We start from the raw sequence: 27,447 nt of genomic DNA on the forward strand, positions 1-27,447 counted from the left end.
CCAGTTCTGTCTGCCTGTGAGCCTAGGCTGGGCTTCCACTCCCTCCCAGGGAGAAGCTGTGCAAACACTGCACTGACAGGTGAAGGGATGGATTCACAGTGGCACAGGACAAGGATGAGAAGGGAGAGGGGGCACTACTGTAAATCAGTATTTACCTCAAAAAGTGAAATATTTGCCAGTGTGAAACTACTTCCTTAATATTGTCTGTCTTACGATGAAAATAAGGTCCTTTCTCACAGATGAGGTGACTAAAGGGGCTCTGGACCATGATTTATTCAGATACCAAGGTCCCATCAATACCAAAAGGAGTCACCAAAACCACCCTGTGGGTGAAGAATGAGAATTGTGGTTTCTGAGGCAATGTACTGAATGGAGCTCTCTCCCTTCTGGGTGATGAGGGGAAGGAAGGGTAAGCTGTTCAGCATCTCAATAAACACTGCATCAACCCAAGTGACTGTGTTTTTTAAATAGGTTTTCTACCAATTTTTAAAAACCATTTCTCAACACATTATTACAGAGAAAAAGAAAGTTTGTAACATTGACTCTTAACTCTGGTCTCCCAGATGAGTCACCAAAGTAATTTTTACCCTCCCTGTATCTCCAGTCACCTGCAGAAATGTTGCCCGGGGTGTTCTTGTTAGGTGAAGTTCAAAGGCTGCAGGTAGATTGAGGAAGACATTCTACCTATTTGCATCTCTAACCTTTGAAAAGCCCTTGTATATTAAAACCTTTGCATCAGTGCTAAAAGCTGATCACAGTGAGACCCAGACTAATTAGCCTCAAGAGCTGATTGTTCCCTGCTCAGGGCTTGTTCTCTGCTTTTGTGTGTCTGCTCCTTCCAATACAGTAACAAGTGGAAGAGAAATTAGGACATAAAACTGGAAAGTGGGATCCACAGGCCTGCACCTTGGTAGGTCTAATAGATCTGGGATGTCCCCACGTTCCTGACAAACTGGATGGACCCTTACCCACTCAGGTTACTTTTGTTGCCTTCCCTTCCCCTCCCTCCCCCCTTTAGAAAATCAGATCTCTAGAAAGAGCTTTTTCTTTGCGTAGCAGCTGGTATCTTATGACCTCCAACATCACTTGTTTAGAACAGATGAATATTGCTCTTTTCATTAAAACACTAGGAAAGAAGTATTTTAGTCCAATTTTATAAGTACTTTTATCAAGGCTTTTATGTCCTTATCTCTACACACATGAGCCCAGAACCAGATATTTTAAAAAACCTGAAAATATTAATCATATCTTAAACAAAAATGTTTTGCACAACAAATCCTTCAACAAATCTGACTTCATTTAAAAGTAAAAATATAAATGGAAAAATGTCAACCACCTAGTAACTACTGTTAAGCAAGTGTTATTTCTGGTGGTTGTCTGAGGAGCTTCTCCCATGTCAAATGCAGAATAGGGATTGCTCTGAATTACTGCACCACCAACATATTTTGGCATGTTATTTTTCTGTTCAGCTACTGCTCTAGCCTGATCCCCTGGGGGCAGGAGATTGCTGTGGGTTTCTGTGGGAAAGGGAGCAGCACAGGCACACCAGTGCCTGCAGACTGTGGCAGAGGGGAGGATCTGCTGTGACAGAAGGTACATGGGAGACTGGAGACACTAAATTTACAGACTGTTTTCATAAAGAATACCATCACTTCTTCACTTTTTTACCCCAATACTTACTAGTCCTGGTAAATTTTAATTATTTCCATACATTCCATTTCTTAGTGGTTTAATTAAAAGCACAGAGAAACTCAGTTTCAGAAATGAGCTTGAAATAAGCTATTACTTTAGAACAAAACCAACACATTTTTCTTGCTAAGGGAGGAGTTTCCAAAACTCCTCTGTGAAACTAATGCAGATTGTTTGAAGTATCCATTTCCCGCCAGGAGCAGAGGGACAACAACCTGGGCAGACTGCACACAAGGCTCATTTCAGTAGAAAGGTGATACAAGAGAGACTGGGGATGGACAGAGGGGCTTTGCAGCTCTGCTGGGGCTGTTCAGTTCAGGTTGCTGTTCACAGTTGTAAAAGGAACTCTTGATGCTGTAGCAAAACTGTTTGAAGGTGCAGACAAGTCCTGGTTGTGATGAAGAAGCATTTGTACCCCAAAATCTACCAGCAGCTTACCACACCATTCTTTAGCCAACTTGCTGCCAGAACTTGTAATCCTGGGAGCAACTTCCAGGGAAAGGGGAGTGGGCTCTACTCTCATCCCTTCTAAAAGCTCCTACACCATGGCAGGAACTCTCAGCAGCCCAGGCAGCCCTTGGAAAGGGAGGATGCCGTGTTCCTTCTCACTTGTAAGGATTCTTTAACATTTACAAGGCTTTACGCACATATTCCAAATGTCTTAATGAAGACAATGAATAGTTTAAGAGCCTGTGATGAACTTTCACTTTGCATATGGTATTTCCTGCAGGGAGGGGATTGAGGAAGGCAGGAGATTCCATGCTTCAGGGAAGTGACGCCATAAGACAAACCTCTGACAGGTGCACCTTCCATGCAAAGTAAGTTTACAGGGAAAACACTACACCCTAGGAAAAAATGCCACAAATCAACAACTTCCCATTCTGATTTTAAGCCGACTTCAAATGCAGTCTCCAGCCACAGGGAGCACTGAGACTCCAAGCCACACAACATCCCTGCCAATATTCCCAGCAGCCATGACAAAATGGTTGCAGAAATAATGCAACATCCTGGCCCTCCTGTTGTGTCAGGAATAAGCTACTGGGGATACAGCCAAAAGGACAAAAGTTGATATAGCTGAGCATATTTTGAAAGGAGAGGAAGGAAGAAATTAAGTGTCTCTACTGTAGAAGTTTAAAGCTTGTGAGAAATGTTTCCAATAATTGGACAAAGGATGGGAGAACAGACAGTACCAGAGGCAGGAGAACCAGAAAAATAAACCAAACAACAGCTTTAGTAAGAATTTGTGCAGTACAAGATTCTTTGTGGTAAAGCTGTAGCAAAGGAACCGCTAAAAGTCCTTTTCTGAGAAGGACAATGACAGCAATGCCTCAGCCTAGGGGAAGGTGAGCACATCAACCAGGGCTCATCAATGGAATGCTATTTTCTAAGGGTCTCCAAGATCTCTCCTTTCTCCTCTTCTGGATATTTAGCTGTGTTTGTTCAGGGCTAGGGAGGATGTTTCCTAGTGCACCAGCCCTCAGGGGGTCTTGTCTGTGCTCAGGAAGACAAACAGGTACCATTGAGTCTACAGATTCAGTTCCTTGGCCTCTACTGGGCCTGTTAACTGAGAAGCTCTTCCCTGCCAGGAGCAGTGCCATTCCTTGATGGGATTTAATTAGCAGAGCCCTCAAACAAAGCTCTCACTAATCTCTGCTGCAGCTCAGCTTCCATCCCACCAAGGCAGCACTTCAGCTGCATGTTCCCACCTTGGCAGTGTGAAAGCGAGGGATGGGAAATCTCCTCTCAGGCACAAAGAACACACAAAAACTGAGGGCAAGACTAAAGGGACAGAAAGGAAGCAAGATCCAAAGTGTGTTTCTTCTGAGACTCCGAAGGCACCTCCCAGGAGACACTGCAGCTCAGGCAGCAGAAGCTGAGAGGGAGGCTGGCTCTGCACCAGCAGGGGCTCTGAGAGCCTCAGCCGATGTAGATCCTGTGGAAGTCGTTGGCCCCAAAGGCCGCGTTGCACTTGGGGCACTTGCGCTGCCGGGTGTCGTAGCGCGTCTTCACGCACTCGAAGCAGAAGACGTGGAAGCACTTGGTGAGCACCGCGTCCTTCTTGCGCACGTTGCAGCAGGGGCACGTCAGGCGGGCCTGCAACACACACAGAGAGCTGTGAGGGGCCCTGCAGCCCAGCTGTGCTCAGAGATGTCTCAACATGAAGGTACTTCCATTTCTCAGAAGGTGTCATGGTTTGACCCTGGCACAATGCCAGTGCTTCCATGAAAATACACTTTTTCTAGTGGATCCTGTGAGATGTGATCAGGAACAGAGCAAAGCAGGCTCCAACTTAGGAATAAGGGAAACAAACTTTATTAATTACAATATCTAAAAAGGTACAGACATGGAACTAAGAATGAAAACCCTCCAAATACATTCCTCCTCCTCCCCCCATTTCCTCTACAGCATGAAATGACATCGTAGATTTCCACCCCATCACCATCTCTCAGATAATCAACTTTCAGTCCATCATCACCCCTCAGATAATCAACCCTCAAGTCCATCAGGGAGAGAGGAGTCCCCCCTTGCACCATAGGCTTTCCCCAGAAACACAATTGAAACCTCTTGTGTTTTCATGTCACTCGTGGCACCGCCCGGAGAACATCTGCCCTCATGACTTCTTCCCTCCATGTCCAGTGCTCTGTTGTGTGTGTTTTCTTTCTTTTTTTCCCTTTTGTGTCTATGTAGATTAATAAAGTGTGGTTTGTTTTTTTTTTTGCTCTCCATTCCCCAGTTGGAGCCTGCTTTGTTCTGTTTCTGCGTCACATCTCACAGTAACCATTATGGAAATATACCTTTCATGGGGGCACTGGCACTGTGCCAGGGTCAATCCATGACACACCCATAGTTTCATCCCCTATAATCCAAGAGACAACATGATCATGTGATGACACAAGTATTGTCAGTTATCAGGGGACAAAATCTGAAAGAGCAAAGACCTGATGAAGCCAAAATCAAAGTGAAACTGGACACCAAAAGCAGTTCAATTGAAACCCTCTGCAAGCTCAGTGTACAAGAAGGACACCAAAGGATACAGATCTTGAAGGATTGTGCACAGGATATAGGCATCCACCTTGGAAAGGGAGACAGAGGGAACAGAAGGAATTAATGCATGCTCTGTGGGTCTTCAGAGCTGGAGCCAAACCTTGGTACACTGCAAAGCACATCACTTAGAAAAACACTAATGATGATCCAAATCCCTTCTTAACGTATTTTCAGCCTTCCAGCTTCCACATTTTCTCTATTAAAAGTGTTCAGAGGCAGTTCTGTAGCTGAACTAGACAGAACTGCAAGATACCTATTTCTAACAATCTTCTTTCTCTCTTCTCTAGCTCTCTTCTAACTTTATAACTAAATGCCGTAATGGTGCTCTCAGTGACTTCCTCTCCCAGCCTGTGCCCATGTCTGACGTAGTTCAGACTGAACCACGGTTTCCAACTCCTCCTGCTTGTTACCAGTATATACAGCTATAGGTAGAATATACAGGCAGAAGCACTGTTCCAACAGGAAAAGGACTTCCCACTTTTCCTCACCCATCTGCTCTCCATAGCAGTGAACCTGTAGGACATTGTAATGCTCATACAGCAGCCTCAGTTTCCTACAATGGCAGGCCCCCTTGAAGCCTGATGCATTCCTAGGCTGGTGAGAGGAACACTCCATCCTGGACTGATTCTGGTGAGGACAGCTAATTCTCTTCAGAGCAGCTCACATGCTACTGTGTTTGCATTTTGGAGCAAAAGACTGTCAGTAACACAGCACTGTTTTAGCTGCTGCTGAGCAGTACTTACACAGCACCAAGACCTTCTGTGTCTCATGCTGCCCACCAGCAGGTGGGCTGAGGGTGCCCAGGAAGCTGGGATGCCACACAGCCACGACAGCTGATCCAGCTGGCCCAAGGGGTGTTCCACACCCTACAATGCTGTGCTCAGCAATAACAGCTGGTGGAAAGGAGGCAGTGGGAAGATGTTCAGAGCTGAAGCGTTTATCAAATAACAATAAGGCCTGATGAAGCCCTGCCTTCCTGGAGATGACCAAACTCCTGCCTGCCCCAGGAAGTAACCAATTAATTAATTTCTTGTTTCACTTGTATGGACATATTTGCTTTAGCTGTTAAACTGCCTTTATTCAGCTCACTTGTTTTCTCACTATGTCCCTTCTGGTTCTTTCTCCTCTCCTTCAGTGGGGGAGAGAGCAAACTCTCTACCCCACTTGTGTGCAGCTGCCTAAAGAGATAACCCACACCTCCACCTTCCCCAGCAGCTCTCTTGTCCTCTTTCCTTTTCCCCTATTACCGTGTTTTCAGTGTCAAAACTTGGTCTGCTAGCTCCTCCTTTTCCTCTTTCAGCAGCTTATGCATCTGGTTGGACTTGATACGTTCTGACATCAGCTTGAAGTTGGCATCATCCTTCTCCCGCAGCTGCTGCATCAGGCGGATGCAGCATGCATCTGTTCTGCTCTTGCATGTCTTCAAAGGCTTGGCCTGTGACATCCATTTCCGACAGCAGGGCCTCTTCCTCCTGCAAAAGAACCACAGGCTCTGGCCAAACTGTGCTCTGGACCCCCGATAGTGAGCCTGAACATTTTATTCAGAGACACCAAACCTAGTGAAGATGGAGGAAGATTCTTGGTGTGAGGGAACACCATTATCCAAACAAGCAGAAAAATGTATTCCTACAAGTCTGCACCACAGCAGAAATACTCTGAATTTGAAGGTGCAGAGAAAAGATGATTCTGGCAGAATCAGGTTTGACGCAGTCATTGCCAGAGCTGGGCAGAAACCAACACCCAATTCCCAGCAGCTGAACAGCTGTCAGATACAACACGCCAAAAATTCTACATGTGGGCAGCTTGGCAGCTTCCAACTAACAGGCTGCCAAGCTCCTTAAACTCACTTTGGCCACTTCAGCATTGACAAGGTAGAGCAGTTCTGTTCTACAATAAGAAGAATCCAAATTCTAAGAAAGTACATGTCAATTCATTGACTTGCCTCTACCCTGCTGAGGTGGTCCTGCTCTCTCACTGGATTGAGCCTTTTTTAGCAGAAGGTATGTACCACTTGCATGAAAAATATTCACTAGATGAGCTGAGGAGTTAATAACTTTTAAAAAGAAATTATAATCTCTTCCCCTAATGGTTGATAAAGCAAATTCTCCTCTGTATGCTTCACCAAGGCCACATGTTTAACTGTTTATTTAAGGTTTAATTGTTATTAAACATTTCCTACCATGGCCTGCCTGTGATATCCCAAAGCTGAGGGTGGAGAGGTTATTTTGTTGGTGGTTCTTTTGCTTGCTCAGTTTTCTTCCCCTTTGGTAAACAAGCACCAAACTCCCATCTCTGGCCCATACAGATATAAATTCCTTCTCTCCTCCTGGATGTAACCTGAGGGCAGCTCCTTCAGTTACCCCAGCCAAAAGAGAACTCATCAGGAATTTCTCACCTGCTTAGCCATGGCAAGCTTCTTCTGTAAATATTCAATCTGTTCCTCCACTGCTCGGATCTTGCGGAGGGCATCCTCATCAGCCATCTTCTTACTTTCCTTTTTTTCCTTGTCTTCCAATTCTTTCACCCTCTGCCTCAGTTCTTCAAGCTACAAAAACCAACCAGAAATGACACTAAACACAAGGATATGCCCTGAGCATTGTTAAGAGTCTGTTTTCTCCAAAATTCTGTGAAACACTCTGAACTGCCTTCAAAGCATGGCCAAAAAATCCAGGTTGTTTTGACAGAGTATTACAGGCAGATGTACCATTGAGATGGGCAGTAAGCCCAAGATCTTGACTTCCACACCTTTGAAAATTTCACAGCATCTTTTATCAGAGTAGGAACATCAGTCTCCTGCAATTGCACATGTATAGATATGTGCTCAGAGAGCATCTGCTCTTTTAAGGCCATCTGGTAAAGGACCTTCTTCCATACAAGAAGGAGATAGGAAAAGGAGGAGGTAAAATAAAACATACAGAGACAAAAACTTGGCAGATAAATGGTAAGGGAGGCATTGATAAGAATGAAACTTGGTTAGTCACACTAGCTGATGAGAGCACATAAGAGTGTGAAAATGTTTACTCCATCAACGTTATCTGAGTGTGGGAGAAGGAGAAAACCCAAACCAAAATATACGGAGATACAAACCTGACAAAACAAACACAGAGACAAAGAGAGGAAGCAAACCTCTCCAGTCACAATAGCTGATAAACTTCCAGGAAACTACAGGAACCACCTCCAGGAAGATCAGCTTGGATTTTGTAACTGATGACACTGTAAAGCAGGAATGGCTCCTGAACTGGGACGGCTGTGGCAATTAAGAGCTGCTCAAATCCAGAAGCAATGTGCAGGGAAATGGAGACCCAAGGATGAACAAACTGGGGTTAGACAGAGAAGGGTATAAAAGGAGCCAGTTCCTTGGGAAATATGGGCAGTCAGTACACATTTGTCTGGCTTGGCCTTGCCCATGATCATCACAGCCTGTTCTGTCCTATTTTCTTGTATCTTTTCATTACACATTTTCCTAAGTATACCGTGTAATCTAACTCTTTACCCCAAGTATGTGTGCTGCTCAGAGGAAGTGCTGCCTATAGGTGAGACCTGCTTGTGAAGAAGGCAAGAGGGGCTTGGAACCACAGGGGTCCTAAAGAGAGGAACATGCTGGAACTTAAGGGATCTGCAAATGGGTCTGTGCTTATGAATCTACAGATTGTTGTGTGTGTGTGCCTGCACTAGCAACTAGTCCCTGTTTATCTCCAGGCCACTCCAATCTCTAAGCAACAAAGCTGAGAAGACAAACAATCCTCAGTTCTCAGGAGACAAACAACACAGTTCTACTGCAGAGTATCTGAAAAGAAGGTCAAGTAACACATTAAAAAGAAAGGAGGAAGAGAAATTAGGAATACCTCAGCTTTTGCCTTCTTCTCAGCTGCCATCAGCTGCACTTTGTCTCTCTGCTCTTTGGGGGCAGAGCGGTACATATCCAGCAACAGTTTCATCTCCTTCTGACTCTCCTGGGCCTTCCTGGAGAAAGGGAGACAGACCACAGAGAGAACACAGCAGCAAAGCCACACTGTTACACAGCCAGCACCACAGCCTGGCAATATTCTCTCATCCCCCACATGGACATGGAGTAGCTCGTGGTTCATTTTATTCTGGTAACATAAAACAGCAACTGAGTGTAGGCCGGAAATAAAACATGTTCAGGCATATGGGTTGAAATGCAAGAAGTGGGCTGGAGATGAAATACGTATCCTAATAACTACAAACTATCCACCTCTGCTTTGGGAGCCAAATCGTCCTTACAAACTTGGAAATTAATCCTTCCCCCACAAGTAATTTTTAGTAATACAAAATACCCTGTCATAAACCAAATTGGTAGCAAACTGTATCTATTATGCAGCATCTAGGAAAAAGTCAGATAACATGGAACTAGTCTCCCAGTAAAACAGATGAAGAGCTTTGTTTTTTTAGATGAAGTGACCTGCCAGAACAAGTATTTAACAGTAACAAGGAATCAACTCAAGTGTTCTAGCGCACAAAACACTTGCAGATAAAAAGTCATGCCAGTTTTATATGCAATCATAAGTCCTTGCAAATTCACAGTCCTTAAGTTTCCACTCAACATTCTTTTTATGCCCAGCATCCTAAGGGAAACATGTCATGTTACAAAAGAAATCTGATTTAAATGCTACTTCAGAAGTAATTTATTTCTTCTGATGAAATTTAAGAATTACTGCTTTGATATCTAGATTGTCCTTACACACTTGGAAAGTAATGCAAAATATCCTGCTATAAACCAAATTGTTAGCAAACTGTATCTACTATGCAGCATCTAAGAAGAAGTCAGATAACATGGAACTGGTCTCCCAGTAAAACAGATGAAGAGCTTTGTTTTTTTAGATGAAGTGACCTGCCAGAACAAGTATTTAACAGTAACAAGGAATCAACTCAAGTGTTCTAGCGCACTGTAGCCCCGAATGGGCATTGGTGGGTAGGTGGTGTGTGTTTGTAGGCACAGCAGAACAACACCATACCTGCTTGCTCATTGGCAGCAAGTGTCTCTTCAAACTCTATCCTCAACATCTCATATTCTTTGCGAACTTGTGCCAGGGTGTCCTCCAGCTGAATCACCTCAGTACGCAGCTTCTTGTGAAGGCTGACCTCATCCCTCTGCGGAACAAAAAGGAAACAGAACTTGGTGCTTTGAACCTGGAGTGTCTCTCACCTCATCAGTATCAGGTACCACAAGAGCCCGAATTAGTGCCACAGTGGGAAAGAAAGAAATTCATTGACTCTTTCAAGAGCATCTCTCCCCACACAAGTTCCCTGATTGTTTCTGTTCTCTCGTTTCCCCTTGCACAGGGCGTGGGGAAGGTGGAGGAGGGATCACTACTTGTAAAGAGGTGAAAACAGTTTTAACCAGACATGGTTAAAATGGATTCAAAGATCAGAACGGGACACGGACAGGAAACCATTACAATTTCCAACGGTGGCCACACGGTGTCACCAACGCCCTGAGCTGCAAGTGGAGTGACAGACTCGCTGAATTGTACCTGGAGCAAAGCATAACACGGCTAAAGAGCAGGCTCAAAACAGACACTGCCAATGAGGTTTTCTGCAGACACAGCAGTGCAAAGCTGAGGGCAGCCCATCCCACAGAACACCTTCATCCTCACACAGCTGCAGGTGTCTCACCTTGAGCTTTTCATTCTGTGTTGTTACTTCCTCAAGATCCTGACGTAGTTCCTCCAATTCATTAAGGCGATTTCCAGCAAGCTCTTTATTCTCTTCCAGCTCTGCATTCATCTCCTCAAACTGTTGGGATAAACTGCTTGTAAATCCTACTGTTAATGTGTCTCCTGAGAGTGCTAACAACCTATCTGTTCATGCAGTAAGAGCAGTCACAGACTGAGCAGTCAAGTAACTTGACCAAGTGAGACAGAGTCTAATTCCACCAGGTGTTTCTTACGTAGAAAACTCATATACAGACAAAATGGCTTGTCCAGAGTCACCCAGCTTTGTGGCATGGAGCTGATATTTCACCCAACAGTTTCACCCAAAGGTTTATTTCAAAAGATTAAAAACCCAATCTTAAGCTAATGATGTTTCTTCAGCAGTTATCTGAGTCTAAAGTGAATCTGCTACATTAATTTTTATAAACTGGTCATTTGGCTTTCTCTGCAGAACTCTGCTATGTTCAAAACTGACAGCTACACTAAGCACACCACAAGATGGGTACAATTTTGCTCAGAACTCAGTGGAAACTGAGCAGCTTGTTATTCCTACACCATCTTCTAAACCACAAAGGAGAAGGAGTCCACCATCAGTTCATAATGCTGATTTCACTTCTTTACTTGTAAGCGTGAAACCTTTTATGTGGTGGCTGAGGACAGCTGGCTAAGAAGGTTCAACTGTTCTCTGACTTCTCAGGCACACAAACACAGTACTAGCAGAAACAAGCTGCTTCTTAGCCCAACATGCTGGGCAGAGCCCTCAGCATTCAAATACAGAGGTAGATACGATGCACTTCTGGCACGTGGTCCTTTAGAAGAGGTTTTGATAACAAGAGTTTGGAAAGCCAAACAAATTCATTTTGGAAAATAAATGCACATGAGAAGGACTAGACCTTAATGTTTACAGTGCAGGATCAGGTCTAAGGTGAGGGCAGATAAGCGTTCCTGAATACCTGCCACCTTGGTCATACCTCCACTGTTCAGCTTGTGAGACACCACATCCACCTTCTCCTGTAGCTTGTCATACATTGTCACAATCTGGGCAACAGCACGGTGGGAGGACTCCACACGCTCCTGCAGGAGCTGCTGGCTAGAGTGGCCAGGAAGGAGAATGCTGGCTCCAGTCCTTCCCCTGGGCACATGAAGAGATGAAAAAAAGTAAGTGTGTTCTAGAAGGTAGCATATCACTGCTCTTTACAATCACAAAAAAAATTCTCTGCCAAGCATTGTCCACAGCTGAAATTTGTAGTCATGATATTATAAAAAATCCTTTGCTGGGCCAAACTGAAGAAACTAGAAGTAAATGAAGTGCAGACAATATCAGTAAAACCCAACTTGCTCCATTTAAGCCCTTACTAGCACTTACAGTCAAACCAGGGGTTAGAAACTGAACCTTCCAGTTCTTATCTGCTTTAATTGAGCAGTTCTACTGAAAGCAACAAGGCTATTGCCATTTGAAGATGAAGCTGGTGCATTCCTTTGCCAAATCTCAGCATTTCACAAGCATCTCAGCTTGGCATTGCCCTTTGTTGTATGCAAAATAGCGTAGAGATTATTTCTAAGTGAGTTACTGAAACAGCACATATGGGGATCCTGTGAGGTATCTTTTAACAGAAACATTAAATTACACCTCAAATTAAAAAAGACAACTTTCACTGAACCATTTTCCGTCTCTTAGCAGCAGCACTGACTGTACCTGAAATTCTAAACTCAAGTTAGCTTGGTAGTAGAATATTTACAGATTTCAGGTATGCACATGGGTTTTACAGTGTTTGGAAAGCTGGGAGGAGTGAGGTTTGTTAACCTGCAGGGAAAAACGTTCCCTCTGGAGTCCTCAGTTACTCACTTGTTGGAGGTGGTGAATTTGCCTAAAGGTGCTGCGGCTGTCTTTTCCACCAGAGGAATTGGAGATAATTAAAGGTAGTGGCGTACAGGAAAGAGAGAACTGGTTAACAAAGGACAGTAAACTGCAGATGCTAGGAGCTTTGACCCTGCAGGTGTTGGGAGGGCTCCATGTGAGTCACTGGGACTTCCAAGGACTGGCAGAGACGTTCATCAAGATGTTGAACTGCCTTGTTTTAGCAAAACAAGCTAATAAGGGGTGCCCAGCTAAAGTTAACAGCCAGACAACAAAGGAGATTGCAAGGCAGGGAAATGATCTTGGGCCCTATGTCCTTACCTGGGGTGTTGGGTGTATTTTACTGTGATGTCCTGGACAAGAGGGCTTGGCTATCCTCTGGAAGAGGTATGCTGGCTGGCAGGGAGGCCAGAGGAGTTTCTAACAGCTTCAGCAACTATTTGATCAGTGTGAGAAACAAGGCTCACTCTTCAAAATTTTAAAGGTATAATAAGGGATAAAGCAAAAGTAACAGCACTGGGTGCATAGCCAGTTGCACACGGTTAACTGTAACAACTATTCTTATATACTTTTTCATTGCATTAGTCACATGCATATTTATGACAATTACATGTATTCAAACATTCCTTTGCGTTTACATGTTCCAGGAATTCTTTATCTTTGTTCAATCCCTGACCTCATCTTCTTAGAGTACATGCCACAATGCATATGTGATTTTCAGAGTCTTGTATTTTATTTCCTCACGAGGCCCCCTGGTCTGTGGTTAGAGTTATTGACAGCCAAAGGGTCACTGGTAGATTCCTCCTCTCTTTCAGTGTTACTTGCCTGGCTCTTTTCAAAGTTGTCATACAGAATTCTAGCCATTTTCACAAGTACTTCCAATCAACATTAGCTATTTCACTACTTGTCAGTTAGTTACAAAAATACAGGCATTAGTTATTATTTCACAGCTACAATTACTTCTGCAAAAGTTAATGTTATAATACACATTGCATAGCCTCTATTTTAATATTTTGTGAAATCCTGAACTATAATATATATCACACGAAGATATACAATCTACACCCTAATCTGGGATTAGGGTATTAACCATAAAAGGCTGAAAAATTATACTGTATCAAAAGCAGTTTAAGAGCAATTACAACCTGCACTACATCAAAATAATTTACTAAAGCCAATAACAGCAAAAGCCAATAACTACATAAATTATTCATAACAATCAGTTAACAAATGGTTTCTGAATATGAGATTGTGAAGGCAGTGGACTTGGATGGGGGAGCTTGTTTTACAGGGGGATCCTTCAAGGGATTATGGCTGCTTTAAGATTTCGTGGGACCTTCATACCCCCAGGCACCTTGAGAATTCAGCTCAAATAGAAAGGATGAATGGAGCAATAAACACCCTTTGAAGCTGGTGACAGAAACTAAGATGCCATGGGTACAGCTTTTGTCATTAGCCTCGGCAAGAATAAGAGCCAAAGCGGAGGGAATACTTAGTTATTCCCTGTTGAATTGTTTGGGATTCTTACCTTGTTCATTTCCAAGGTAGCAGAGAGGAGATGTATATTTAAACCAGTATGTGGCCAGGATACTGTGTCTTGTGAAATCTCTTCGACAGGAAGCCCAGTTAGCACAGACACTGCCTTTGAACTTTGCTGTTCATAACACCCAATCAGGACTGCAGAGAGAGCAGCCAGGAGAGCTGAACACGGATGGACCTATCACACTTGAAACAAGGTCTCGAAAGCCCTGGAGATTTGGACTTCTCAGCTGGAAGAAAATGATTGAAGACCTCAGCTATCAGTAGCCATGGACAAAGACTTCTACTGATTAATGGGTTAATATGAACTGTTATTTTCTTCTTTTTTCTCTGTATTTACTTGCCACACCTGGTGCAGTGATCAGACATGGAAATGTCGGCAGGGGGTGTTTCAAATGCTCCATGTTGCGAAAAAGGGTTCATAATAACTAGGCTTTGTAAAGACAAATTGAGAAATAAGAAGAGGAGGAACTGAGAGGAAGGATGTGCGCTAATGTCTTTACAAAGACATAACTGAATGGGTGTTATCGTCTTTGAAATGACGTTAGTGTCTCTGACTTTGGGCAGCAGGTTTGCTGCAGAGCTCAGACAGTTTGGCTCCTGAGAAACAAGACTGAACTTCGGAACTTTGGGGTAGAACAGGAGTTTCAAGGGGGGATATGGGGTAGGCGGTTCGGGAAGGCTGTATCTCAGCCAAAGGGGAAAGGCAGAGGGCAACATACGGCCAGGAGTTTAGGATGAAAGGAGGCTGCACCCTCCAAAACCCTGAGAGAGAAAACCCTGTGGGCGTGTGCCCCGGTGGACTCTCTCCCTTTATTCGAATAAAGGTGATGGACTCCTTTGTCTCCTTTTTGAACATAAACCCTAGTGTTTGTGGATTTTCCTGACACCAGGAAAGTGTGGAGTTTCCTCCTCTGCAGACATCCCAAACCCACGTGGATGTGTTCATCTGTCACCTGCTCCAGGTGACTCTGCCTTGGCAGGGGGGCTGCACAGGGTGATCTCAACCCGACCGATTCTGTGATTCAGTTTCCCACACGCACCAGCCGCTCCCACACCTCCTCCACTCTCCCACATCCCGCAGGAGTCCTGCTCCTGTCCCTGCCATCTTCCCACAGCACCAGCTGTACACGCCACGGGCCTGTCCCTCCTTCTGCAGGTGTGCGCTGCCTCCAGCCCCCAGTGATCCCTGCATCCTCCACATGGCCATCTCCCGGCTCTCCCTGGCCCCAGGCTGCCCCACAGACCCACCATCACCCTGTCCAGCCGCCCTTTTGCCCCCACCCGTCAGGGGAGCGCTGCCTTGCCCTCACCCGATGCTGGTGCCGGCACTCACACCAAAGATGGCGGCACGGGCAAAGCCGCCCCTGCCCACACGCGGCCCCAGCAGAGCAGCCGCCTCCCTGCCGCCCCCTGATGGAGCCGTGTCCCGGCCAGACGGAACCCGTCGGAGGGTGTGTCGGAGATGGTGAATATGGACAACACGTTCTGTGCCAGGCATGGTGTGGCTGCAGGGCCAGGGCAGTGATTGGCGCCCTGCGTCCAGCACTGGGGAGACCACGCCTCGAGTGCTGTGTCCAGTTCTGGGCCCCACAATTCAGGAAGGACACTGAGGGGCTGGAGGGTGTCCAAAAGAATGTCTTCAAGTCTCTTCATCATTTCCCCTTCTCCCATTTGACCTGTCTGCTTGGAAGTGAGGAGCTTTTTGCAACCCCAAACAAAATAAGGAAGCTATTTAGACTAAGACCTTTTTCCTGACTATGGGCTATGCAGAACAAAGAGTGATTTTGCTTTCACTGAACAAAGAGCAAGACTTTCTGATGGGATTCGTCAGTTTCGACTTTCTGAAAGTTCCTGCGCTTGCCTTGCTGGTTAGGGGTTGTGCTGCAAAGCAAAGGCAGAAGGATGATTGCAGCCAAAGAAAGAGGGGGTCTTCACCTCGCCCTGCCGTGCGGAGCCGGGCCAGCCCCGGGAGCCGCCCCGCCCGCGCTGTGCCCGCAGCCCCGGCTCTGCCGCGCTCTGCTGCGCGAGCGCAGCGCCCCCCTCAGGCCGCGCGCCGCCGGCGCAGCCGCGGCCGTTGCGCTGCGGGCGTTGTGGCCACAGGCGGCGATCGGAGCCATGGCGGAGCTACCGCTGCCCGCCGGGCTCAGCACCAGCGCCTTCCCCGCCAAGCTGTGGCGCTTGGTGAACAGCCCCCGCGTCCGCTCCGTGCGCTGGGATAGCCGGGCCCAGGGGCTGCTCATCGACCGCTCCCTGTTCGAGCGGGAGCTGCTCAGCCCGGGCCACGCCCACGGGGGCGGTGAGGGGGTGGGGCCGAATCCGGACTCCTTCCAGGCCACGCACTTCGGTAGCTTCGTGCGGCAGCTCAACCTGTACGGCTTCCACAAAGTGCCCGGCTGGGTTGGCTCAGCTGAGCCGGGCGATGCCAGGGCCTGGCTCCACTTCAGGAATCCCAACTTTCGCCGCGACCGCCCCGATCTCCTCCTCCGTATCAAGCGCCTGACCAGGGCCAACAGGCAGCGGCTGGCAGCGGGGCTGGAGGTGCGCAGCCGCCAGCCCAGCCGCTTCCAGCAGCTCCGCACGGAGCGGGCGGTGCCCTCCTTCCCCGCCGGGCAGCCGCCCAGAGCCGGTGAGACGGGGTGGAAGCTGCGGGCGCGGAGGGTGGCGTGGGCTGTGGCCGTGGGCACTGCCCGGCGGGGCAGGAGCGGGCCCTGCCCGTGCTGGGGCTGCTCAGCGCAGCTGCCCCGGCTGGCACAGGGGCTGTCCTTGGGCAAGGCAGCTGTGCCGGCAGGGCCCGGCAGCTGTGCCGGCTCTGCCGGGCTGCCGGGGCTGCGGGACGGTCCCGCCGCGGCTGCGCTCAGCACAGCCTGGCCCGCTCGGCTGCTTTCTCTTTCTAACCCTCCTGGGGAGGCTCTGACATTTCCTCTTCCCCGATGGAAGTGCAGCTGCTGGCAAGAGAAACGTCCCCATATACTGACTCATTGTTCCCTTTGCTTCCCACATGCTGTCCCTGTCCAGGATAGCTGCTCTGCCTGGGAGGAGGAGACCAAGGGAGAGGCTTTGAAGATGGAGCAGCTGGGATCCCTCTGCTTAGAATTTTGTTTACAGATGCACGGACTTGCACATAGACAGGGATTATTTACATGTGTCCAGATGTATAGCTCTGTGTTTGGATTTATGCAGTTGGACGGATATTTTGCTTGACACAGTGATATTTGTATAGTTATAGATAGGTTTGGTTTATATATCTACTGATATATATATGTATATTGGATGTAGTATGTGGTGTTTAATCTGTATTTACATCTGTAGATGGTTGTACTTCCATATGTATTTATATATGTGCATATACGTATCTATTTAACTCTATTTAAAGATGTATGGAGGGTATTGTTGTATAAGTCTATCTACTGAATTCTTAGTGTAGGGCTATTTAGAGAGGGAATGCATGTTTTTGTATTTCTATATGGGCTGTACCCTTGCAGTAATATGTAATAAATTAAGTTGTTAAATGCCTAATTGATCTTTGTGTATAGTGAGCTGCGTATAGTAGAGGTTGGCAATAAATTAAGTTTTGTTAACTGAAGTTGGTATTTGTATATTTTTACACAGACTGGTTGCAATAACCTAATACTGGTTCCCATAGACCTTAAATGCCACCCTGAGCTCATCGTTCCTCTGGTTCCTGTAGACCATCACAGCCCTTCCACGACCTCTCCAGAAAGAAGCAGCTGCACATCTTCAGAGCAGCATTTGCCAGCCTGCAGCCTATCAGGTAGGGAAAGAGTTTTTACCCTTGCTTTCCAAGCAGGTCCTGGTTAATGGCCCTTTAAAGAGTTTTCCTGCAGTGCTTGATCATGGGTAGATCTGAAGGGAGAATCAGGTAGAAAGTGTCAAGTCACCTAGGAAGAGGGAACTTGAAATCTTTCTTGAAAGCAGAAAGATTTTCCTGTCCTTGCTGCAGATTTGGAAGGTGTTCTGGGCATTTTCCAGACAGCCTCTCTGTAGGGGTACAAGGGAGAAGAGAAAAGTATTTCCTGACAAGTGGTCAGTGTTATGTGCACTCCCCTCTTTCTTTGAATGAAGCCAAACCAGGACAGTGATAGGATACTGCAGGTGTTTAAGACTGTCTGCCCTGCAAATCCAGCCGTGCCATTGAAATGAGCTCTGTGTGCCCCAGAAGAGTTGGAGCTGCAGAATACAGCCTCACCCACAAGGCTGGTTTTAGAAAAAACTCAGTTTGATTTCAGCATGTGTGTCTGAAGATCTGGGCTGTTCCTGGGTGAATCCACTTTCTGTGGTCTCTTGTGATGAGAAACTCAGGCAGCCAAATCCCAAAGCTGCTGGGAAGATGCAAAAGGCTGTGATTATAAAATGTGTGTGTGTGTCTATATCCCTTTTACAATCCATGCTTTAATCTATGTACATGTCAATTAGGATAAATATTTAAGAGGAAGAACTCACTTTTCAAATCCCCTGGGAAGTCTGAATACATTTCTGGAACTGAATTTGCTCTGTACTTCCTGTGATGTTTGATCCAAGGCAGCACTAGAGCTCTGTGTCCCAAAGACACATTGTGGAGCCTGACCAATGTGTTTGGATTCTTGCAGCCACCCCGAGCACTTCAGCCCCCAGTGCTCCAACTGGCAGTGCTGGTTTTGCAGCATGGACAGCCCCCAGCTGGCTGTGGAATACTCCTGGGGAAGAGGAATTGCCACCGCCGGATCTGGACATGGTGCTTGAGACACTGGAGGAGATGTTTTCTGCCTCTGCTCAGGTAAATGCATTGGACAGAGAAGAAAGGGGCTGGACTGAGAGCTTGTGAATGTTGTTGCATGGCTGAGAAGCAAAGGCTTCTTGAGTTCAGCTCAGTGAATGGACAGGGAAAGATTTGCTTCATGAAGCAAGATTTCCTAAAGAGGAGGGAATGAAAAAGTCTCCCCCCTAAGTAAGGATGAAAAGGTATGAACCTGTGTTGGCCAGGTTTGGGTGCTTGTTTTCCTGGGAAGAATCCCTCGTGCAGGGGCAGTTGTGGTGAGGAAGTGGAAGCTTTGTGGGTTCTAAGAGGCTGTGTTTGATGGGAAGGAAGAGAAGAGTATTTGGAGAATTGCCACTGAAGGCCAAGTGTCCCGTGCAGGGAGGGGCATGCGAGAGGTGCCTGTTCCAGCAGCAGATGTGGGCTGTGTCTCTTTTGGGTGGGAAGGCCAAGGCAAAGCAAGGGCTGGGCTGCAGCTGCTGCTGCTGTGTGAGCCCTGCCGTGTGTGTGGGCGCTCCCAGAGCCTTGTGTGGGGCTGGGCTGGAGCTGCAGCTTTCTTGTCCTCTCAGTAACCTGGTGCCTGCAGCCCAGTCTCCATCTGGGAAATGCTCAGCTGGGCAAACTGGCCAGTCTTGCTGTCCATGTTGCAGAGCTCAGTCACCTTGCTCTTGGGCTGCTCTGTGGGAAGAGATATGTGTTCCCATGCAGTCCCTGCCAAGCTGCAGCGTGGATGAGACTGCTGTGCTCAGGGCTGTGGAGGAAGGAGCACATCCCTGTGCCAGGAGCTGGCAGGACTCCTTCCTTAGCAGCCATTCCATGTGTTCAGTGTCACCCCCACGTTCAACACCGTCAACTTTGACAACTTTTGGTCTGTGTTTGAGAAGTCAAATCTTGGTGACTCTTGAAGGGCTTTGGGACCCAGAGTTCTTGTTATGAACAAGGGATTAAGAGGGTGAGCCATGGAGTTGTTGGACCAGGTGTTTTGTGTAACTGGTGAGAAGGGTTTTTCCCTTTCTGTTTCTATTTCAAGGGGAATACTGATGTTGCCCCTGAGTCTTCAGGAGGCAAGCCTGTGGACAGAGCTGCAGCGGAGGGAGCTTTGCCTGGCACAGAGAGCTGCAGGAACAATTCCCAGGAGCCCAAGGAGCTTGGTAAGGACAGAGCCCCCTTTGGTTTAGAGAGGTGTGAGATGGCTGCTCTGATCCTGCCTCTGGCACCAAGAGAGATGAGCAGAGTTGAGCTCCTGTCTGCAGGGCTGGTGCTTCCTGGTGCTTTTAGTTCAAATCCTGCACTGGCACAACCTCCCCAAGCCCTGCTCTCCACCCTTCTCCAGAGGCTCTGACACTGAGTCCTCTGCTGTGGCAAGAGAACAGGGAATAAAGCTGACCTTGTGGGAGTTGTGTCACCAAGCTGGGTGTCCCAGTTTTGTGCTGATGTCCATGGATAAATTTGCTGCAGGATGACAGTGCTCTGGAGGCAACACTGAGTGACTCTTGAAGCGAGAGAGGAAAAAACCCCAGCAAAAAGTCAGTGTAGAAGTCTGAGCCTTTTGTCTCCAAGCATTAAATCAATGTTGTACCAGTCTGCTGGTAGGTGTAGTGAGATACATTAAAAATAAAAGCAGCAGAAGTTCTGAGGCCAAATAAGTCATTAGTCACAAATCCAGTAGCTCAAGGAAAAACTGAAATTACCCCAAATTAGTGAGAATTACAGGAGAGATAGAGCACTTTGCATCTGCATTCTTGAGCAAAGCTGGTGCAGCCTGCAGGCCTGGCAGGGAGCTCTGTCCCTCCCAGCTGTTCATCCCAGAGCTGGTGGTTGTTGTGGAGGAGCTGTTGCTCCCTGCAGAGGGCCGGCTGTAGATGGCAGGGAACGGTGCTGGTTCATAGCTCAGCTGCCAGCACCCCTCAGCTTCAGCCATTTCCCTGAGGACTGAGGTCTCTCTGTCAGCACAGAGAAAGAACAAGGCTGCACTTCTTTGTGGCAGCTGGGACTGTCGGGGGTGCCCTTTGCACTGCGAGGCCTTTGAGTTTATTGGGATACTTCAAAACTTCAGAAGTTTTGAACACTTGGAAGGATCCTGGCTCTTTGAAGAGCAGGCATCAAATCGCCAAGTGAGAGTCTGCCTTTCAGGCCATCTTTTACAGTCCCTGATAGAAGGACGCTTACTTCCAAAAGGAAGAATACACAGAGGCCAATATTGACTCAGTGTTCCCTTTGCTTTCCAGATATCCACCTGATCTACCTTGCCAGGAGGGCTGCCCTGCGTGAGAAGAAGGATCAGAGGGAGAGCCTGTGACCATCGGGCAGGTGGAATCCCTCCATTTATACATAGATTCATAGATTTCTATAGTTCTATTTATATATCAATATAGTTACATTTATAGATTTATACAGGTGTGTTTCTATAGTTAAATCCAGATATATCATTATAGATGTGATGGAATTGTATATATGTAGTTACGTTTATATAGATTTTGAGATTTATATTTATATATGTATAGAGCAACATATTTATATTTATATTTATATTTACATTTACATTTATACTTTTATTTTTATTTTTATATATGTGTAAGTCTGCATAGCTGTTTAGTTAGAGGTATGTGGAAGTTTAGATGTATACATTGAGCTGTGTAGGCCTAGGCTGCATTTTTACCTCTTTGCCCCTTGGCTGCCATTTTCACCTCTTGCTTTTTCCCCTGTGTCCCCTGTGTCCCCTCTCCCTTTGCTGGGTCCGAGCTGGCGGCCAGGCCGGGCGGAGCAGCAGTTCCAGCCCCGGGTGTCCCTGGAGCGGTGGGAGCTGCCGTGCCGGGGCTGCGGGACGGTCCCGCTGCGGCTGCGCTCAGCACAGCCTGGCCCGCTCGGCTGCTTTCTCTTTCTAACCCTCCTGGGGGGGCTCTGACATTTCCTCTTCCCCGATGGAAGTGCAGCTGCTGGCAAGAGAAACGTCCCCATATACTGACTCATTGTTCCCTTTGCTTCCCACATGCTGTCCCTGTCCAGGATAGCTGCTCTGCCTGGGAGGAGGAGACCGAGGGAGAGGCTTTGAAGATGGAGCAGCTGGGATCCCTCTGCTTAGAATTTTGTTTACAGATGCACGGACTTGCACATAGACAGGGATTATTTACATGTGTCCAGATGTATAGCTCTGTGTTTGGATTTATGCAGTTGGACGGATATTTTGCTTGACACAGTGATATTTGTATAGTTATAGATAGGTTTGGTTTATATATCTACTGATATATATATGTATATTGGATGTAGTATGTGGTGTTTAATCTGTATTTACATCTGTAGATGGTTGTACTTCCATATGTATTCATATATGTGCATATACGTATCTATTTAACTCTATTTAAAGATGTATGGAGGGTATTGTTGTATAAGTCTATCTACTGAATTCTTAGTGTAGGGCTATTTAGAGAGGGAATGCATGTTTTTGTATTTCTATATGGGCTGTACCCTTGCTTTTTCCCAGATGTCCCATCTGCTGTCCCTGTCCAGGATAGCTGCTCTGCCTGGGAGGAGGAGACCGAGGGAGAGGCTTTGAAGATGGAGCAGCTGGGATCCCTCTGCTTAGAATTTTGTTTACAGATGCACGGACTTGCACATAGACAGGGATTATTTACATGTGTCCAGATGTATAGCTCTGTGTTTGGATTTATGCAGTTGGATGGATATTTTGCTTGACACAGTGATATTTGTATAGTTATAGATAGGTTTGGTTTATATATCTACTGATATATATATGTAGATGGTTATACTTCTATATATATTTATATATGTGCATATACGTATCTATTTAACTCTATTTAAAGATGTATGGAGGGTATTGTTGTATAAGTCTATCTACTGAATTCTTAGTGTAGGGCTATTTAGAGAGGGAATGCATGTTTTTGTATTTCTATATGGGCTGTACCCTTGCAGTAATATGTAATAAATTAAGTTGTTAAATGCCTAATTGATCTTTGTGTATAGTGAGCTGCGTATAGTAGAGGTTGGCAATAAATTAAGTTTTGTTAACTGAAGTTGGTATTTGTATATTTTTACACAGACTGGTTGCAATAACCTAATACATTCCTGTTTTTAACCTAAATTGAGGTTTGTATAGTTCTATATTGTCAGCACAGGTGTAGCAATTTGTAATAAATGACATTTTTCAGCTGAAATTGATTCTCATGTATTTGTCAATCAGCAGTGCGGCTGTAGCAATCTGCAAGAAATGCCATTTGTCAGCCGCGATGGGTGTTTTGTGATTTGTGCTGCCCAAAGCCGTGAGCAGATGGAAATGCTGCAGGATTTGGGCCATGGAAATCTCCGGCCATGCCCAGCACATGCCACACCTGCACTCAGGCTGGGCACGGGAAGCGCAGATTTGGGATGGCAGCAGAGCCACACATTGGCTCAGAACTCGCTGCAAAGGCCTGCTGAGAAAACTCCGGGACTCCACTGAGAGCAGAACTCCAAGCAGGAGGCACCCTGGCAGGAGAAATCATTCACAATGAAAAAGAGAGAAAATCTGGCAAAGCAGACATGGGGATGTTCTGTGAGTCTGATCAAATCCTCTCAATCACCACTGTCTAGGCACATTTTCTGCAAAAGTACTTTGTTAAAAACTGAACACCTCCTGTGAAATACAGATTGCACTTTCCCCTTCACTTGCCTAGCTGTGTGAATGGAGACACTCTCTCCTCATCACTGAGAATGTTTGCCCTTCAGCACCTCACATGAAATCAAAGATTGTGCACTACCATTTGGCACCATCAATGGAAACAGCCCTGCCCTCATGACAGTGTTTGCAAGGTCTTCCCTCCTCCTGTGCCCAGCTCACAAATGTAACCATCCCCTTCTGTCCAAACTGTGCCTGAGGTGAGTGAGGGCTCCAGGAGCTCAGGAGGGTGCAAGAGCACCGCAGGTGGGAAGGTTTTGCAAAGCTTCCTAAGCACCAGTAAACTCTGGGTTTGCCAGTCTTCCCTGGAATATTGTCCTACCCAAGAATGATCTTGGAGGACGCTGTGCCTCCAGCTCACTGGAGTAAAGTTTGTGTTCTTCAAGGCTTGAATAGAGGAAGATGAAAATTGTGATTTTGCAGTGAAATTTGGGCGTTGGTGCAGCTGGGTTTGTTCCATTATTTGCTGTGGAAAGTAGGCTAAAAGCTTTAAATTCCCAGCAGAAGCTGACTACCAGCCCACACAGACCTGAATGAGGACCAGGTGTGCTTGCTCCACGCTGGTCCAAGGGAAAAGCTGGAACAAAGTCCCCTTTTCTTGCAGATGGAGCCTGTCTGTACTGTTGTCTCCAGGGCTGTCTGTGTAAGACACGGCAATCCAGCCAGAAACTGTGGATATGAGAGTTCCAACAGCAACCTGCTTCTCCAGGGTGAGGGACGAGGCCAGCCCGAAAGCTGGAAGGTGCTCTGGGTACTGCAGAAGGCCAGGCTGTCCTTGTGCAGGGGTGGCCTTCAAAGGGGACCTCACACCTTGTGCTGCTGATGAAGGGCAGCTGGTGGCCTTCCACAAAATGCTTCTTTTGTCCAGCTCTTGGAAACGTTCCAGCCAGCAACAATTCCTGCTGCTCACACCAGCCCTTTCCAAGCAGGAGGAATTTGTGTAAGCAGCCTGACAGCTTAGTGGCAGGAGAATAAAATACTCAGGAGAGTGTTATCAACTCTCTGCCAGAAGCCACATCCTCAGACCCTCAACTCCTCCAGTTGTCTCAGACATGGAGGAAGCAGCAGGAAATCTCTGATCCTGGAGGGGAAAGCAGAAGGAGGAGAGGCAGTGGCTGCTCCTTGGGGCCTTGGGAGCAGTGAGAGCCATCCAAAACAGGACCTCTGCTGGGCTGTGGAGATAAGAGTGACGAACCAGCAATGCTCTGCCTGAGACCGGAGCCATCTGTGAACATGGGTATGGAAATCCAACCTTGCAAAACAGAGAAAAAGGTGTCCTTGTGTATTTGCCAAAGCTTGGGGAAGCTCTGAGCCTCCTGGTCTAGTGGAAGGTGTCCTTGCCCATGGCAGAGGGATTGGATCTTGAGGGTCTTTTAAAGTCCGTTCCAACTTAAGCCCCTCTGTGAGTCTGAATTAGAAACCCACAATGACAAAAAGAATGCAGCAAACCTGGGTCCTGCTATGTTATTGGAGGTTGCTGCAGTCACTTGTGTCACCTGGAGATTGGTTTGTATCTGGCAAAATTTTCATGGTCCCAGTATTTCAGTGTGACTTTCCTGGTTGAGGGCCCCAAATGATGCAGATTATTTGCAAGCACAGAATTGGTTAAGCTGCCTGTGAACCTGATGGGAGAAGTGTATTCATGTTATTGCAGCATTTACACAGGTGATACTTGGTTTCCATTTTGAATATGCAATGTTCTTGCACAATGTTTGTATATGCAAAAATACTGGCTTTAAATCCTAATTCCATCTTCACACAAGGATGTGTAACCCATCAGAAATATTTAACATGGAGCCATATTAGCTTTGGTATAGGTGTTTAAAGTGTGTGATAAATAATGGCAGCTCTAACAAATACCCCTCTTGTTAATTTGGGTCTGTCCTTTATCAACCCTGTTGCATAGAAATCACTTATTTACAGCAGAGACTAAATGAAATTCCTTAACACAGATGATAATTGTGCACTTCAGGCTGATTAAAGGGGAAGTTTTCTGTTATTGTGAAAAGACAATCTAGATAACCTGTTTGCTGTACATCCTGGAGGGGCTTTGCAGTTAAGAGTGAAAAAGACATTTCTCTTAAGAAGTGTCTTGAAAGTGCTTTTTGTATCACCAGGAGCAGCTACACTGATATTGACCTCCACAATTATAAATGTACAACAACCACTTACATGACTTAATCTGGTCATGATTTTAGCTGCAATTCCAAAATCTCATCAAATATGTTGCTATCCTTTAAACATGGAAGGAGAGCAGAAATACCCACATTTCTCATCAGCCTTCTGGGTTGGAAAGTAACCATTTAGTTGATGTTCCCTTAGCTGTCAGCCTAAACTCTGCTGTCCAAACCTTAGGTTTGTGTTGAAACTTCTTTAACACCAACTTAGGTGCAAACCTGCTACAAAACCCTGCAGGCATCATCACACTGATTTAGACTGGCAGGACTTCACTGTTCCAGCACAGAATTTACTTTCTCCTGCAAGACATTTCCACAGTGGAAGTGAAATCAGTGCCTTGCTATGTGGATGTGATAGGATTTTCCTCCTGTTCTGACAAACAACAGGGAAAACTATTTGTTTCTATTATACCGTTACATCTAAATCTTTGGTTTCAGAGTAAAAGGAAAACGTTACTTTAAGAAGTAATTTCTGCCTGGACTTTTTGGCATGAGGACGAACTGTGGTGTGCTGGCAGGAGCAGCACTGTCCCTGTGGGTACAACCTCCCCTGAAGGATGAACAGACTGCTGTCACAGGGGCCACACCTGCAGGAATGTGGAGGGAAGATTCAAAAGGGATTCCTGGAATGTTGCAATAAGCAGATAGTGGTATTAAACATATAGAGATAAAAAGGCCCCTAAAAGCACATGGAACTGATGTAAACCTAATCAAAAAAGAAGCATTTTATTGTAATAAACAGTGAGGATTGCAGAGCACAGGAAAAGAAGTTTCAGTGGGAGGAACACTAACACTGGTTTTAAAGGTAGGACCAGCTCTTGAGGTTTGACTTGTTCCCTCTTTCAGATTCCAAGGAAGTTATGGTGTTCCAGAGCAGAATCTAGTGCCAAAAGTTTGAGAACAGGGTGTGATAAGATCACCAGAGTATTTTATTTGTATCTAGGAAGAAGCCCTGCAGAGCTTCTCTTTGGTTTTGACTGAAAGCAGAAGTCCTGTTTTTACCAAGAATTTTCATCTCTTGCTGTTTTGGAGGAAGAAAAAGAAAACAACAAACCACCTGAATTCTTCATTGAGGTGAGATGTATCACAGAGGGCTAAGGGCTCACCAAGGCAAGAGACCCTCCTGTAATTTAAACTGTTCTTTCAATAACAACAATAATTTCTCAGTACATGTTGATTTCAGCAAGCACCAGCAGAGTAAATCAGATTCTCTTTTCTTGTTCTGGCCTTTCACATATCACTAAGGAAAGGTGAGGCTGTGTCATTCTCAGCTGGATTTTTAATTCTTTAGAAGTCAAAACTGAATTCAAGTCATGTTCATTAACACTGTAACTGACATACTTCTAAAATCTTGTAGCCTTTTCTATTAGCCTAGAAATTTGAGCTCGTTCCTTGAAAGAAGAAAAGACTGCATATGGGACTAATCCATTTTTTGATATGAAACAGTTTTCAACAGAAAACGGGGGAAAAGCCTTAGAACACATCTTTACTTGGAAGAAAGGTGGCTGCTGCAACAAATACCAGGACAAAAAGGCATGAGCTGTCATTCTTTATGTTACTGTGTGTGTATGAAATACTGTCACTAAGCCTCTGTTTTCAAGACTATAAAAAACACAGTACAATGGGAATCTCTATTTAATCTCCTCATCAGTACAACTTGTGCTGGATCCTGAGAGCCCTGTTTAATTACTTTAATGCTTCAGCCTGTGAATGTTCAAAAGCCATTAACCATAGCACTCAGTCTCTGGCAGACATTTGGTCTTGAAAGAAAACTTTTAACTGATTTTTTTCCTATCTCTTTTAAAACTCACTGAGTTCAGTTAATATCAAGAGCTAGAAAGCCAAAGCATGTGGGAAAGCACTATTTATTGTAGCAAACATCTATGTTGTCAGAAAATGTCCTTTAGATAAAATCAGAATTTCCAAGGACTCTATACTCTCCCTCTCCCTCTCTCTTTCCCTTTTCTCTTTTTTCTACCTTTCCCTTCCCCTTTCCCAATCCCTCTTCCCTACTATTTTCTTATTTTCACAAAGAG

General features: G+C 45.9%; 2 protein-coding genes across 2 annotated transcripts; one reads left to right on the forward strand and one right to left on the reverse strand.

The window, feature by feature from the left end:
- Positions 1-3,569: 3,569 nt before the first annotated feature.
- Positions 3,570-15,926, reverse strand: LOC121339657 (E3 ubiquitin-protein ligase BRE1A-like). Its single transcript, XM_041411636.1, is given in 10 exon segments — positions 3,570-3,808; positions 5,982-6,124; positions 6,126-6,206; positions 7,130-7,279; positions 8,580-8,866; positions 9,711-9,846; positions 10,155-10,229; positions 10,372-10,556; positions 11,381-11,499; positions 15,745-15,926. Coding segments are annotated over 10 exon segments (1,560 nt in total). The 3' UTR covers positions 3,570-3,606.
- LOC121339655 (heat shock factor protein 5-like) lies at positions 15,925-21,365 on the forward strand. Its single transcript, XM_041411634.1, has 4 exons — positions 15,925-16,435; positions 18,417-18,583; positions 19,593-19,713; positions 20,791-21,365. Exons 1-4 carry the CDS (start codon positions 15,925-15,927, stop codon positions 20,859-20,861), a joined length of 870 nt encoding a protein of 289 aa, XP_041267568.1. The 3' UTR covers positions 20,862-21,365.
- The last annotated feature ends 6,082 nt before the right edge of the window (positions 21,366-27,447 follow it).

The sequence above is a fragment of the Onychostruthus taczanowskii genome, unplaced genomic scaffold, assembly GCF_017590055.1.
Source record: "Onychostruthus taczanowskii isolate IOZ18803 unplaced genomic scaffold, ASM1759005v1 scaffold364, whole genome shotgun sequence".
Taxonomy (NCBI): Eukaryota; Metazoa; Chordata; class Aves; order Passeriformes; family Passeridae; genus Onychostruthus; species Onychostruthus taczanowskii.